Source organism: Sorex araneus, chromosome 2, assembly GCF_027595985.1.
Source record: "Sorex araneus isolate mSorAra2 chromosome 2, mSorAra2.pri, whole genome shotgun sequence".
Classification (NCBI taxonomy): domain Eukaryota; kingdom Metazoa; phylum Chordata; class Mammalia; order Eulipotyphla; family Soricidae; genus Sorex; species Sorex araneus.
In genome coordinates, this window is record NC_073303.1 from 346651664 (window position 1) to 346667429 (window position 15766).

The window sequence follows — 15766 nt, forward strand, 5'->3', positions numbered from 1 at the left end:
TCATCATTCTTGGGTTTCATTAGCCTTCCCTTATTTTTCTGAGCCCTGCTGTTATACATCAGAATACCCATTGAATAAACTTATTTTCTATTATTTTAGGGTGGTTTTGTAAACAAATTCATTATATTTACTCATCAAAGGAAAGAGGAACTGTGTTTTATTGAGATAAAACTCTTTGAGATGATTCATGAGAAAGAATTAAAAATTACAGTAATCTACATCCCTACACACAAAGCTAAAACAGCAGTAGCATCTATCTCCCAATTGGTGCAAGGTCTAGGTTACCTATTTCATGGAAATAAAGTGAGACACAACACATTTGAAAATTAGATGGTTGGGACTGGACAGTACAGCAGGTAAGGTGCTTGCTTTGCATGTGGCCAACTCATGTTAGATGCCCAGCATCCCATATGGTCCCCTGAGCACTATCAGGAGTGGTCCTTGAGCACCACCAAGTGTGGCCCCAAAACAAAAACAAAAAAAGAAAATTAGATGGTAGTTGCAATCCTTGTAGGGTGCTCAGGACTGAACTTCATTTCCCGCACATTAAGAGACACTTTTCTTCTTTGCTTTCTGGTTCACACAATTGAGTTCCTCCTGGATCTATGATATTTCCAGTAGAAGAAATCCATTAACTAGAATTTACAAGTGCCTTTCACTACTAACGCAGCCATGAAAACTTACAGATTGCTAGGTCCTCTGTGATTTTTAGCTCAGTACTTCCAATACTGCATAGAAACAACACTTTAGAGGTGCATCTTTTATAGAGATCACACCCATGGTGCTTAGCCAAGTGGTGGAGGCCTAAACAAGCTTCTAGGGGGACACAGGGTGGTAATTGGGGGTTGGATGACAGGGGTAGTGGGGATTTAACTCAGGACCTAGCACATATTGGGCCATGTGCTTCATAGACACATTTAAATTTTTACCATGCTGTGTTAATTTTTGTAGTAGGAAAAATATATTTAGTAGTTATTTTTTTAGCCTAGTAGGATTACTAGTTTTTTTCCAAGTCTCCTATCTATTGTTTGGCCCTGGAGACACATGTGATGGTCATGGCTTACTCTCCAGCATGAACCTGAAAGCATTGCAGCTATGATAGACATAATATACTTATTTTTCTCTCACTGATCCTAGCATTTAGAATACCGGCAAAGAGGAAAATTCCCCAAGCTTTCCAATCCTTAAAACTGTGCAATAAAAGATCGAGAATTGACTCATGCTCAGTCCACTTAAATAGATAATCCTTTTTCATGTCAGGCTTAGTCATTATGGCTGGGACTGTCATACTCACCGGTCCTTGACTGAGTATCTTTGTCCCTTTCAGACACAACCTGTGTGTCTCCTTCAGCTGTAGACTCTCACCTGAGTAAACCTAACCCAGAAATTCTTGTACTTTTCCCACTCACAATCCCTTGTCATCTGAGACATTTTTACATGACCCCCCCAGATCTATCGAATAGGTATACAAAGCAAACATTAACTAATAATAAATCATAAATATACTTTAAAGAAATTTTTGCATGGCTCCACATTCCATTAAGTGACCCTGTGGGGTCCCAACCCTCGCTGAAAAAAATTAGGACCTAATCCACACAGCCAAAGCCAGGAACACCAGGTGGCCTACCGCCCACTGGTACAGCAGCAATGGAATAGTGTCGGTTATCAGGGGCTACCCTGGCTTAGCTCTCGGATGTCCCTTGCCCAGGATTTCACGAGTTGACAGGAGACTAGATCATTGTGATGCTCTGGCTCAGGGTGGCTGCACCCCCATCCCCCTCTCCTCCCTACTGCCCCTGATGCCGTTCAGTTGGTCAGTTGAGCAGAATGCTTCAGGATCTCCACTCAAGGCCAAGCTCCTGTCTGCTGGGAAACTTCAAGTGCATTTTTAAAACATTCACTGTCACTGTCATCCTGTTGCTCATCGATTTGCTTGAGCGGGCACCAGTAATGTCTCCATTGTGAGACTTGTTGTTACTGTTTTTGGCATATTGAATACGCCACGGGGAGCTTGCCAGGCTCTGTCGTGCGGGTGGGATACTCTCGGTAGCTTGCCGGCTCGCCGAAAGGAATGGAGGAATTTAACCTGGGTCGGTCACGTGCAAGGCAAACGCCCTACCCGCTGTGCTATCACTCCTGCCCCTTTTTAAAACATTGAATTATTTTTTTTACTTGATATCTCTCAAATCTCAAAAAATGAAGAAAAGCCCCACTTTCTGCAGTTTTTTCCTAGTTCTAGAGCAGAGATCACCAGACTTACATGGTCTAAAGACCCCTTTTAAGAAAAAAAAAATCACTCAGCATCTCCTTCTTTTAAAGAAACAGGAAAATGGTTTCTTTTTCTGTATTTGGCCCTGGAGACACATGTATTCCTGTATTCCTCCCCTGCCCCTATGCACCCAGAACAAATACCCCCACCAGTTTGTGCCCGCCACACAAGGTGTGTATCACCCGCTTAGGGAAACACTAGGAATGATGATTACCTATAACACAGTTACTTGTACCATATTTCAAACCATCAGTCATGAGTCTTGGAGTTGAAGAGATAGTATGGTGGGTATCGATGCTTGCCTTATGCACAGCTGACTGGGGTGTGACCCCCAGTATTTCATATAGTCCCCTGAGCACCTTCAGGAGTGCTCTCTGAATTTAAAGCCAGGATTAAGCACTTAGCACCTCCACGTGTGGTCCCCAAAACAAATAGTCATAAGTCTTTTGGAGTACATATAGTATAACTCCTGGGGGACCAGTGGATAGGATGATTGCCTTGCATGCAGACTTCAGAGATAGTAAGGCAAAAAAAACCTAATTATTTTTATTTTTTTATTTTTTTATTGAATTACCATGTGGAAAGTTACAGAGCTTTCAGGTTTAAGTCTCAGTTATACAATGCTCAAACGCCCATCCCTTCACCGGTGCACATATTCCACCACCAAGAATCACAATACACCTCCCCCCCACCCCCCACCCCCTAGTCCCCCACCCCACCTGTGTAGCTGATAAATTTCACTTTACTCTCTCTTTACTTTGATTACATTCAATATTTCAACAAAAAAACTCACTATTATTGTTTGGAATCCCCCCCAAAAAGTTGGACCTGCTGAAAAGGAAGCATTTGATAATTTGCTTTCCATTGCTGAGAATGAAGGAGATATGAGGTTGTGCGGCCACAATAGTGGCCACACAGTTTTGGATTTCTGTATTTTAGTACTTTAGTAACTAAGTCCAGGGAAATTTCTGCCAGAAGTTGCATCATTGCAAGTTCGTACTTCTCTGCTACTTTATATCCCACATATGAGTGCAATCTTTCTAAGTCTGTCTCTTTCTTTTTGACTCTTTTCACTCAACATGATACTTTCCATGTTGATTCACTTATATGCAAATTTCATGACTTCATCTTTTCTAACACCCGCATCGTATTCCATTCTGTAGATGTACCAAAATTTCTTTAACCAGTCATCTGTTTTTGGGCACTCCGGTTTTTTCCAGATTGTGGCTATTGTAAACAGTGCTGTAATGAACATAGAAATGCAGATATCGTTTGTACTATACCTTAAAAAACCAATGTTTTTGACCAGATTCAATCCTCAGCATCCCATCTGGTCCCTTGAGCATGCCAGAAGTGATTCTTGAGTGCAGAACCAGGAATGTCCCCTGAGCACTGCCAGGTGTGGTCCCAAAACAAAATAAAGTATAACTCTTGCTCAGGTAATTATGATGAGGTACATAATGAGAAGGTTGTTAAAGGAGGCTTTTATGTGGCCATCAGTTAGGTGTCCACAACGGTGATGGGCCCAAGACTTACTCTACTTGTGACTGATAATTTCACTTACCCCTGTTTCATGAATGTTGGCAGAAGACAAGAAACTCCTAGGTCAGAGACAAATAAATTGCTTCCTGTGGCAGCGATGGTTGCCAGAGTGAGAGTGTTTTTTCCCACTTTCTCAAGCCACCCATCCCAGAAGGACTTGTGACTAGACCCAAGTGATAACTACTGATGTGTGCTGCTCGATCCAGCTCAGGGATCCCCGAATCTTTTACCATCGGCAATAAACAAATTCCTTTTGTCCTAGAGGGAGACATTTTCTCTATTTTCAGATTTTCTCTTTGTTTCTTGGTGGTGTTGTTGTTCCAGAGAAAGACGTTATTTCTCCCTGCCAAAGCTATTTGCTGTGCACATATTCTTGTAAAGATATTCCAGGGCAGAGAAAAGTTCTGCTTGCAAGATTGTAGACCTGAGAGATACATTGAGAATTAGACTCCATGGTACCGTGTGACTATTGAGTACCCAAAAGCCACTATGTTCTCTCAGGCCTTCCTACTCACTGAATTAAAATTTACCTCATTAAAACATCTTCTCTAAAGCCTTGTTTGATTCTTGCATCTTGTGCATATCTGAGACATACGATAATAAACAATAATAAAGTCTCCCACAATCGTTCATCAGTGTGTTCTTCAGAAAAGGGCTCCTATTCTCATCCATTTATCTCAGTGCTTGAGGCAGAATTAACGTTTAGCAAAGGAACCCATGGATGAGCAGTCCCCCACCAGCCTACAGAAGTAGCTTTTCCCCTGTATACAAAAGCAATTCTTCCGAGGGTTCTGATGGTGAACACAGCGCTGACTAGAAAGGTTCTTTGTATTGTAACACTGTAGCACTGTCATCCTGTTGTTCATCAATTTGCTCAAGCGGGCACCAGTAATGTCTCCATTGTGAGACTTGTTGTTACTGTTTTTAGCATATTGAAGCCAAACAGGTAGTTTGCCAGGCTCTCCGAGAGGGATAGAAGAATCCAACCCGGGTCGGCAGCATGCAAGGCAAATGCTCTCCCCCTGTGCTCCATAAAGATTAAATAAATAAATGACGGTGGCCTAATGTAGAGAGGAATTTTTGCTGAAAGTTAACGTCATGTATATGTGTTGTTTCTTTCTGAAGAGCTAACTCAGCCTCTCCCCAGATGGAATTGCATGCTCATCCCTCCTCCCCAGGAGCTCAGGGCTGGAATGATTCAGGGAGAGAAGCAGCCTCAAGTGTAACTCGGGGCAGGGATCAGGCACTTTCTGTGTGTTCACTTAAAGTAGGTAGTTTTATTTTTTATTTTTTTATTTTTTAAATTTTATTTATTTTTTATTTTTTGCTTTTTGGGTCACACCTGGTGATGCACAGGGGTCACTCCTGGCTCTGCACTCAGGAATCACCCCTGGCAGTGCTCAGGGGGACCATATGGGATGCTGGGAATCGAACCAGGATCAGCCACATGCAAGGCAAATGCCCTACCCGCTGTGTTATCGCTCCAGCCTCTTATTTTTCTTATTTTTATTTTTAATTTTAAAATTTTTTTAATTTTTCCTGGAAAGGGGCAGCAGGCCAAATAAACACGGGGACCACTGATCTAATTCTAAAAGAGGGAGAAGATTCAGAGGATGATTCTTGGCACGTTAAGATATTTATTAACTACATGGAAAACTCTCCTCTATGTAAGCCCATTCTCCATTGCTTTGTGAGTGGATCTGCTAACTCATGCAGGTAGTTGAGTCAGCGACTGAGTAGAAGTCACATCCATTAGAGAGTAGATATAAGTGGTGAAGGGTCAGCTTTGGGGGTGAGAATTTTAAAAAGGTATCTTCAGTCATACTCTAATCAAATGGTTCTGCTTGGGCTTGGGCTTTGCTATAAGGAAACACGAAAGTGTTCTTTAGCGATTGCTTGTGATCTCACACTGTCTCTTGACTTCAGATAGCTTTCGCCTAACCAGTATTTGCAGGAAGATACTCTTCCATATCTGACTTCATGGGCCAAGCACTGTGCCTGGCAGATGAACAGTTTCAGTGAATATTTATAGAATGACTGAATTTTGTGGCTAATCACTTTGGAACATCAAATCAAAAGTAACTTCATTGTCTGAGCCCTGAAAAAAAATGAATGAGCAAAGACAAAAACCACAATCCTCATGCTCAATTTATTTTCTAGGTGTTAGTATTCAGGACTCTCTATTTTTATAAGAATGTGTTCCCTCCAAAATAGCAACTTTTGTTTTGACATCAGGAGTATTTTTGTCTGGGAATTGACAAGAACTAGAGGTGCTGTTGAAATGCATTCCCAGCTTGGAATCAGACCTCGTCTTCAGTCTTGTCTTCCTGCATGCAGTTTTGCAAAAACAGGTATAGTTCTGCTAGCCCTCCTGGCATGATAGGACAAATGAGTTGTGTTGTCCATCCTGGCTGACACTGTTTGAACAAGGATAGACCTATCTGCATTTGGAAAAGAAATTTAATCTCAAAAGAAGTTTTCACAATGGCGGTTGATATTGAAGGTCTTGAGATTTGAGTTCAGTCATAAGTGATACAATAATCTGAAATTACTTTTTGTTTTCTATTTATAGAAAATTTAAAATAGGATCTCTCAACTAATCTGTATAAGACTAATTAGATCTGGTACTGACTCACTTTTTTGGTCCTAATATACTGTTCTGGCCGGGTTTTATACATGGTTGATGAAGTGCACCAAGAAGCATCTGTAGAATAAAATGAGAGGAGTGGAACTTGATAATTGGCACAGTTGTGGGCCGCTTTAAAAAAATCTGTCCAGCATTTAACTTGGGCATATGACCCCATGGGAACAAGAAAGAGGATCATTGATATGTGTTTTCTTGATGACCCTCTGATTCACATGGATCCCTTGTTGAATGAACGCTATGTCACATGTGATTTTAGAGCTTAAGAATGTGTATTTATCTTTGGATGACCCATACTGCAAGCATAATATTTATTAGCATTCCACTGAAGCTAAATGAAGTCTTACTAATTGGAACTATGAAGGTAGGTATGTGATCTATAAAGTGGCACCTTCTAAAAGAGACTTGAAGGAATTTTGACTGTATGATTCCATCTTAGCGGGTGGCTTAAGTCTGAGCCTGTTTGGAGAACTGATATCTGAATTTTGAAAACAGACCTACGCTTGATTTTGAAGATCTATAAACTGACTGAAGTGATAAGTCAGTATTTTGTAGGTGACGAAGTACTTCTAATGACTCCTGGGGACCAATGATTCTTAGCCAGGGCCAGTCCTTATTCTGCTCTAGGAACATCTGCTTTCTGGAGACATTTTAGGTTGTTATAAATGAGACAGTGTGACTGGGAGATGCTAGAAAGGGATATAGAGGTACATGGTACAGCCCATCAAACCCAAGTATTCATGGGATGGAGGTTGAGAAGCCCTGCTCTGGAACAGAACAGAATAAACAGTTTAGCAACAACTGGCCTAACACCAAAGGCCAAGTCTAAAGAATTTTCCAAGTTGTGAGCTTTGTCTCTTGGGACCATTCTCACATTTATGTGATTAAACCAAAGTTTAGTTGATGGTGTTAGTTATTAGCTTCGAACTGGGGAGGTCTCTGGATTCTGCATAGTTTGGAGCAACTATTATAGAACTGGCTGGCTCTCTCCTTGGTTTCATAAGTCCTGCCAGAAAGCCAGACCCTGGCAAAGCCACCGAGACCCCATCACAGACTGAAATCCACTGAAGCCACCCGAAGACTTAATAAGCTCGGATCTTTCTACCAACAATTTATCTCTTCAAAGAAAAATCGCATGACAAGCAATTCCAATGGGACCTTCTGGACCCAGCTGTCCGGGACAATGATAAAAGCAGAACTGAAACATGCATGCCCACAGTATGTTTTGTTTTGGGTTCTTTCAGGAATGATGATATACTTTGCCTTTGCTGCTTAAGTCACCCCCACACTGTGTAACTCATGATTAACAACCAACTCGAGAGTTGCAGTGAGGCCAAACACGATTCCATGCCCCCAGCTCTGTTAGCATTTACCCAGCAAGGTCCTGCAGCAATGGATGGTATGGAGGGAGCTGTCTTCAGAGGCGTGGAGAGGGCCCCAGTACATCAGAGGCTGGGAAGCACCACGACAGAGCAGCAGTGGAAACCATCCACAGTGCTCCCACCTCCAGGCCTAGAGAAAATGGGTGTATGAGTGGGCTGGGACATGGTAAGCATTGTAGCCTTGGGTGGGAGTTCAAGGAACTGGAAGCGTGGCTTTACAAGGAGCTAGCTCAGGGGTCAGAGGTGCATGTCTTCCAGGTACAAGGAGCAGAGTTGATTCCCCAGCACTACCCGGTCTCCTGAACTCCGCAGCCCTGGGTTCTCTCTCTGAGCACTGCTGTGCTCAACAGCATCTCTGTTGAGTACAGATAAGCCCTGAACCAGCCCACTAGCTTGATCTCCTGTGCCTGCTCAGCATTGCAGGGTCTTACACCTTTACCCAACTGTAATTCCACACGAAGGGAGCAGGCATAGAAACCCTCCCTCCTGCTCTCCCGCTAGGAGCCCAGCCATGTGGGAGAGAGCGAGAACCCAACCCAAAGGCAGAGCTCTCTGTCCAGGTCAGCTTCCCAGTCACAGAGTGAGCAGAAGGGCGCATGCTTATGGGGGATCAGTGCCAGGGTACTCTGCCCACGGGCTGGCCCGAGAGCTCTCTGGCTCTCCCATGGAATATTCTTCTTCATGTTGACGGTGTGAGAACTCACTAGTGTGAGCTGTGTGTGGCCCCTGGTACTGTGCCTGCCTGGGGAAGGTGCTTTCTGTACAGGAAGTTTGCCTTTCACTTAAGGCCAAGTAGGGCTGATGTTTCATGAGATGTCAGGATCCACGAGGAGGCGGAGCGGGGCTGTCGGGTGGGCTGAGAGTGAGCTGTGGACGCCAGGGCTGCATAGACTGGATAGTCCAGGAGTGCCCCGCCCAGTTCAATTTGGGGAGCTGCCGGAGGAAAACACCCATCACCCTGTTCTCCCCTCTACCGGGTGTCTTTCACAACCCACAACACAAGCACTTCCTTTTCCCCTCTTGCCCCGGCTACTTGTGCTTCCCTGCCTCTGTTTCCCATGAGTGAAGAATCCCCTGACCGGTGGGCGGGACGGCCGGATCCCTGTTTCTTCCCAGCCTGCAGGGCTCTCAACCTTCCTAGTATTTCTTCCACGTTGCGTGCATTAGTCACCTATATGGTTGTTAATGCTTCACTTAGATACTTTTTCTCCTTATATTCCCTCTCTTCCCCCCACCCCCCTCCACACACTTCAACCTTAATATTTAGTTTAAGGCCCTCAGAATCCGGTCAGAGCAGCGTGTGGCCAAAATCATTTTCCTGGCCTTTGCTAGGAGCACTGGCAGGGACCTCGCTTCTCAGACTGTTCTCAGGACCTGCCCGGGAAGTTCCAAACCAACCGGATGCCTTTTATGTCCCCAGGCCTCTCTTGCCGTGTCTTCCTTTCACTTCCAGATTCCTGCCCACGTCAGGGAGAATGAATGCCTGGGCACCAGGCCCACGTCCTTTCTGCTGAACCCTAGAGATGGGGCCCATCTCTGGGTCCTTCCACTGTGGAGGTGGGGGCAGGCAACAGCAGGGAGCCTGGCAGGGATGTGCCACCTGTCACTTCTGAACCTGCCCTAAGGACAGATATGGAGTGGGTGCCCTGTTCCTTTGGGCTGGTACCAGGGTACGACACACACACACACACACACAGACACACACACACACACACACACAAAAACACACACACCTTTCTGAGGGTAGAGAATGTCCCCATGAGCTCCTGTGGGGTTAGCAGAGGAACCATGCTCTTGTCTAGTGCCTGGAATCAGCCCACCCCCTCCTTTGCTCACACAGCACCTCCTCCTGGGAGGCCTCAGGATAGCACCCTACCACCATGCTCAGCCCAATCCCTCACCCCTCCTCTGCCTATGACAGCAGCTACCCTGCATCATCTCTGGGGGACCCCAGGTGACAGGCAAGGCTGCTTCCTTCTCCATTCCTGTGCCTACAGCCTTTGCTTCCTGGGATTGTTTATGCCACAAACATCGGGAATCTCCTCTGAGACTTTCAGGGGCATCGAAGCTTTCGCTCTAGGTGGTAGGCAACTCACAGAAGGCAGGAGGTGGCCGCTTCTCAGGGGAGCATCACATTCACCTCAGCCCATGAGGCCCATCCCGTCTGCTCCTGCCATGAACATCTCTTCATTCTTCCTCCCTTCTCCGTACCCAGAATATACTCACGTTTCCCTTTTTATCCTTGGCTCAACTGTCATTTTCACAATGGCACTTCTGTCCATCCCCAGATTTTGCCAAAGACCCTTGGTATCTACCCTCAGAATGCTGTACATTTGCTCCTAGAACAGCCATCACATTTAAGGAGTTTTTTTTTTAACATTGGTGAGAATTGGGGGGCCGGAGCCTTCTGTAGTCATATTTGGGCTTTCCCATCCCTGCTATTCAGAAGCCATGCATGGAAGAATCTGACGGTGTCTTTGCTTCTCTGTCACCTTCACCACGACAAGGGGGCTGTCAGGTGTGTCATCAGTGTATCTCTCTCTGCCAGCACCATCTCTGGGCCAGAGAGAGGCTCACTGCATGCTGGGACTAGCAATATGGGGGAGTTGGGAGCCCTTCAGCCCCTCCTTGCTGACAAGTGGCTCAGCTTCCTAAAAGTCTTCTGCCCACTCACTGTTCCTCCTGTTTCCCTGGGTGAGAAATGATCCCCCACCACCACCACCACCACCTCCTGTGAGCCCAGTGGCCAGCAGGCAGGGCTATAAACAATGATTGCAAAGGAAGGAGGGAGAGGGAGAGGCGGAGAATGCCCTGATGAAAGGGAATGGGAAAAGGAAGCAGAAAAGCTCTGGAATCCAGTGCATCACCCAAGACCTTTCCGGGCATTGCCCCAGAGAACCTGGTAGCAGAGAATGGCACAGGTCCATGCTGAGACGTGGGGACATGAATGGGAGGTGAGGTCACAGGGCTGGGGCACCTTTTTTCCTAGCTGCTTGCAGGTTTGATTAATGCAACTAAAGAAGGTTCTTTCCTGGATCGCTTCTTCCCAGGACTCTGTCACTTGTTATCCAAGGCCTTTACTTGGGTACCGGCCACATGGAACCTGTGACCCTGTTGCTTTGTGCCCGGTGTCCCTAACCCAGTAGTGAGCCCTCTGTGGGAGGGCCGCTGTGAGGTCCTGTTGCAGACACCACCAGCAGCTTTGTGTGTTTGCCCTTTTGTCCTTCTTCACTCTGCATCTGAGCAGGCTTGCCTTGGGTGCATGTGGTTATTAGGGGTCATCATTAGGATAGCCTGGAAGCCATCAATTTGCAGTCAGACCCTTGAGACCCTAATCACTTGCTCTGATCAACAGTTCTGAAGACTCCACCCCCCTTTTCCCCACCCCTCACCCCTCCAGCAGTCACAGTCAGGAGAAACTACGCCATGGGTTGGCTCCCACGGGGAGTTGTCTGGGCCTACAAAGTTAGGCCTTCACACGGGGGAGGAACTTACAATGCTTATGCGTTAGGGTGTTTGACTTTTCCAGAGCTGCCCGTGCCTACTGCACCTGTCCAGGCTGCCCCTGGCTCCTTGGGGGACTGCGGAAGGAGAAAGCATCAGGAGAGAGGGCTGTGCCGGCTCTGGCTCCTTGCTTTGCCCCATCTCCCGGGGATTGTGGGTAGACACAGACTTACGGCCCCCAACTGCCTGCACCTCCCAGCCGGTGAGGCAGCCCCACCCAGGCACCTCGCCAGTTTTTCACCATATGCTCACCAATTAAAATGAAAACGCATGCCACATGCGGGGCTGTTGCAAACACATTCTCGTTTTGATGTGGCTATTGTGAAGTAAATGTGTGCAAGAACATATGCTTTCTGTCAACCAAATGATGACACTGCTCTCACTGAAACCATGCCTTTGCTGTGCTTGTAAAGCGACCAGGGCTGTGTATCTCTTTGCTAAATGCTCCATTATCAGATGAAAAGAAATTGCCATAAAAGTTCCTTCGATCACCAAATCCATGTTCTGAAATGCCGTGTGTTCGCTCTCGTCTCTCACCCAGCTTAGGTGTTGGGTGCCAGGCAAAAGGCCTGAAACCCTCCTCTCAGGCACATGCGTAGCCCCCAGGACTCCCCTCCCAGCCCCAGCCTGCCTCCTCCTGATTCTGCCAGCCAGGTCTTCTCTGCCCCCAGGAAGTGGCCCCATGCCATCTCTTCAGTCCCTACAACTGAACTGTGCTCATGACCTCTGCCCAGAGAAGGCCTTTACCACCCCAGTCTCCCTTTCTCCAATCTCCCTGGGAAGCAAGACCCCCTTTTGGAGTCTGAGACCCCAAAAGAAAATTGGGGTTGTGTTTAGCAGCTACCAGGAAGGAGAGGGAGAGGCCTCTGTCCTCAATGCCCCGCCAGTACCCCCAGGGCACTGGGGGTGATTATCCCCGGCAGGAGAGTTTCTCTCCAGTGGTGTCCAAGAGTTACCCACAGCGGGAAAGAGGCTGCTCTAGCCTCCTCCAACCCAAGCTCCCTCACCCTTTCTCAGAGAAAGGCATGTAGGGGCAGGACCCGCAGCCCGGCAGAGTATTTCTTGCTGGAAGCTGAGTGAGCTGGGCCGCGTGCCTAGTGTGCCTGGAGCTCTCCTCTGCCTGGCTCACTGGGGGTCTGTTCTATGGCCCCCACCGCCAGCTGTCCCCAGTGCCCTGAGATGACAGGGTGCCCCTGCACAGAGCACGCCCCCGTCTGCTGGTTCTGGTGGGGGCTCACCAGACCACGCACGGGCCCTGCTATGTGGAGATGCTGCCGGCCTGAGTTTCCTGTTGTTTGGAGCAGTGTGTGCCGAGAGGGCACCAGCCACATGCGTGGGGAATGCTGCCAGCATCCCCGCATGTGGCTTTGCCCAGCCCTGCAAGACAAACCTTCAAGGCTGCCCTCCCGTGGCCTTCACACACAGCAATTGGCTCCAGATTTTTCATCTTCCCAATCATTTTGCCATGATGCCTCACTCACAGCTGTGTGTGTGTGTGTGTGTGTGTGTGTGTGTGTGTGTGAGTGTGTGGGTGGGGGGAGAGCACAGCCGAAACACGCAAAGCCTCAGGCCCCCTGCTACAAGCATTCCAATTGGTCCAAGCAGCACACCTCTACTCTTTTTTTTTCTTTTTGGGTCACACCTAGCAATGCACAGGGGTTACTCCTGGCTCTACACTCAGGAATTACTCCTCCTGGCGGTGCTCCGGGGACCATATGGGATGCTGGGATTCGAACCTGGGTCTGGGTCGGTCGCGTGCAAGGTAAATGCCCTACCTGCTGTGCTATCGCTCAGCCCCCCCCCCTTTTTTTTAACTTTTTGGTCACATCAGCAATGTTCAGGGTAACTCCTGGCTCTGCACTCAGGAGTTACTCCTAGTGGTGCTCCAGGGACCATATGGGATGCTGGGGACCGAACCTGGTTCGGCCGCGTGCAAGGCAGACACCCTCCCCACTGTAATATCATGTTGGCCCCTCTACTCTTGATAAACTTGGAAATAGTCTCATGCTCTTGAGGGATGTTTCTGAATAGCTTTCGAAGTCATTCACAGTTGAAGCAGGCCTAGCCCAGAAGAGGGTGGCAGGTCTCATTGCTTTAGCCACTGGAACACATCAGACTGTTGTATCAGCTTGATTCCCAAGGGAATGTTTCCTTCCCCTGCAGAAGTTCGAGGGTGTGTACTTGTTTCTATCACCATGTAGTCAAGCGATGCACACAAAACATTCTAAGCACCATCCTTTTAGTATTAGCATTTCCAGAGGTCAGAAGTCAGCGTGACTTTGCAGGCTGCAAGGCCTTGGGCATCAGACAGCCATGTTATAGGAGTCTTAGAGTGTCCTGGGAGGAATCTTCCCCCAGGTTCTTTCAGAGTATGGGCAGAACAGAATGCAGTTTAATGGAGTAGGACTGAGTTGCCTTAGTCCTTCCTGGCTGACTTAGTAGGAGTCATTCTCAGCTCCTAGAAGCACATTCTTCACCACGTCTCTCTTTACCTCCCTCCCCTCCATTGCTTTAAATACAACTCTTCCATATATTTGAACTTAATGGAACTTCTCCACAAACAAGGTAAAATAAACATCCAGAAGGAGGTTCGGGTGCATGTCACAGAGAAACCAACTTCATTTTTGGGTTCACCCCTTCGACATTTCCGAGAAACACTCATCATGAACATATATCCCTTGTTGTCCCCACCAGGGAGTACCAGGGATCCTGAGCCTGAACCAGAGGCAGAAGCAGGAGTGGAGGCGGAGGCGGGACAGACGGCCGATGAGGTCAACCCAGAAATAACCCCTGCTCACTTTGGAACGGAGAGCGAAGTGGAGCGAGCACTGGAACCAGAGCCAGAGGAGAGAGCCGTGCTCAGCGAGAAGGAGAGGCAGAACGAGGAAGTCAATGAGAGGGACAACTGCTCCGCCTCCAGCATCTCCTCCTCCAGCAGCACATTAGAGAGGGAGGACAAGGAGGACAAGGCACCTCGGGACAGGGGAACTGGTAATAAAGCCCCTCTTCCCCATGAACACATCCCAGGCAACCCCACGGTGTGGTACCTCACTTGCTGGCCTTTGAGGTGGCCCCCTCACTCGGCTGGTTAGGATGTAGTAATCAGTACTGTTCTCTTCAATGGAAAGTCTCTTTGTTTCACTTTGATGTGGAGAAGGGGGGGATTGCGAAAAGATAATATTAGTTTGCATTTTAGGAATGATTGCTTCAGAAATCTTGTGTCTGGTTGAAGACATGTGCTAAGAGGAATGACAGATAGTCACTTATCTAATATCTTGGAAAGTCAGATTGCTTTGTCTTCCAAATTCTTCTTGTCATTGTTACATACAGTGGAACTTTGGCCAAAGCACAGGGTGTCAGGTAAGTCTTGATTAGCCTTGAATCATGTTTTATTTATTATGAGTAACTTTAAAAGATCATTTCTCATAACGAGTTTTAGCAGGCCTAAAACACAATATCATGCTGGATTAGTGAAAATAAAGCAGGGAACAGAACTTTCTTGGATCAGATTATTCAGTTTTCTTCCAAATAAGGACAATTTTCTAAAAATGGAGACTGTTCCCAGTGAAGAACAACTGACTTTCTACCAAGAGCTAAAGATATCCAAATATATAGATCTGGAAATGGGGGCTTTGCAGTGATTCTTCTGTTTTCCTCTGATGCCATTAGGGTTCTCGTCATGTTTATTTGCTGTAGCAGTTTTGCTCTTGAACCTCCTGCTGTCTGCCGACAGCAAGCAGCTGTGGAATGAGGGGGGTTCTGTCTTCCTAGCACTTCTTGCTGTTCAGTTGCTCAATCCCAAAGGCAGCCGAAGGGATTCCCAATTGTATTCCTAATGATTTTATGTGTTCTCAAAAAATGAATTTGCACAGCTTCAAAGAGACTCTCCTTACTCTAGGCCTGTGGTTTTCTCAGTTTCTTGTGTTCTGCTCTATGAGCATCTGTATGGGTGCTATGAGTCATCCCTTATCTCTATTTGAATGTAAACTTGGGAAAACAGGATTGCTGTCTTATTCATTGTGAGTCTTCACTTCCTTGCTTGGTGCCCAGAAACTAGTAGGGGTTCACAAACTCATTGATGAATATATAGTCATCTGGCAATGTGGGGAAGTTCTCCCTGGGTCCTCTGACAGCTAAGCCAGCCACTCCCTGGGTCTAACAGATTATAACGGTTGGGAAAACTCTGGAAGGTGGAAAGAAGGCAGAGACTGCCTTGAATGCTGGCCAGAATAGAGGGTCTCAGGTAACTTTGGAACTTGAATGACTTGACAATGAAGTTCCAGTAGAAACTCATCCCATCATCAAGGGATTAGGGGAAAGATTTCTCAACAGAGCAATGTATCTTTTGGCAAATAACACTTGCCTTTCCCTTAGGAAGGCACTAATAAAAAAAATTGCTGCCTCTCTTTCCCCCAGAGAAATTTC

The 15766-nt window shown here is 46.8% G+C and overlaps 1 protein-coding gene across 12 annotated transcripts in view; it reads left to right on the forward strand.

Moving 5' to 3' along the window:
• The window catches only part of FHOD3 (formin homology 2 domain containing 3), a 450025-nt gene that overhangs the window by 371707 nt on the left and 62552 nt on the right, over nucleotides 1-15766 (forward strand). For all 12 annotated transcript variants that reach the window (XM_055127826.1, XM_055127828.1, XM_055127830.1 and 9 more), the window contains one exon: nucleotides 14036-14332. In XM_055127826.1, the coding sequence (XP_054983801.1) occupies nucleotides 14036-14332 (297 nt within the window). The remainder of the gene's footprint in view (nucleotides 1-14035; nucleotides 14333-15766) is intronic.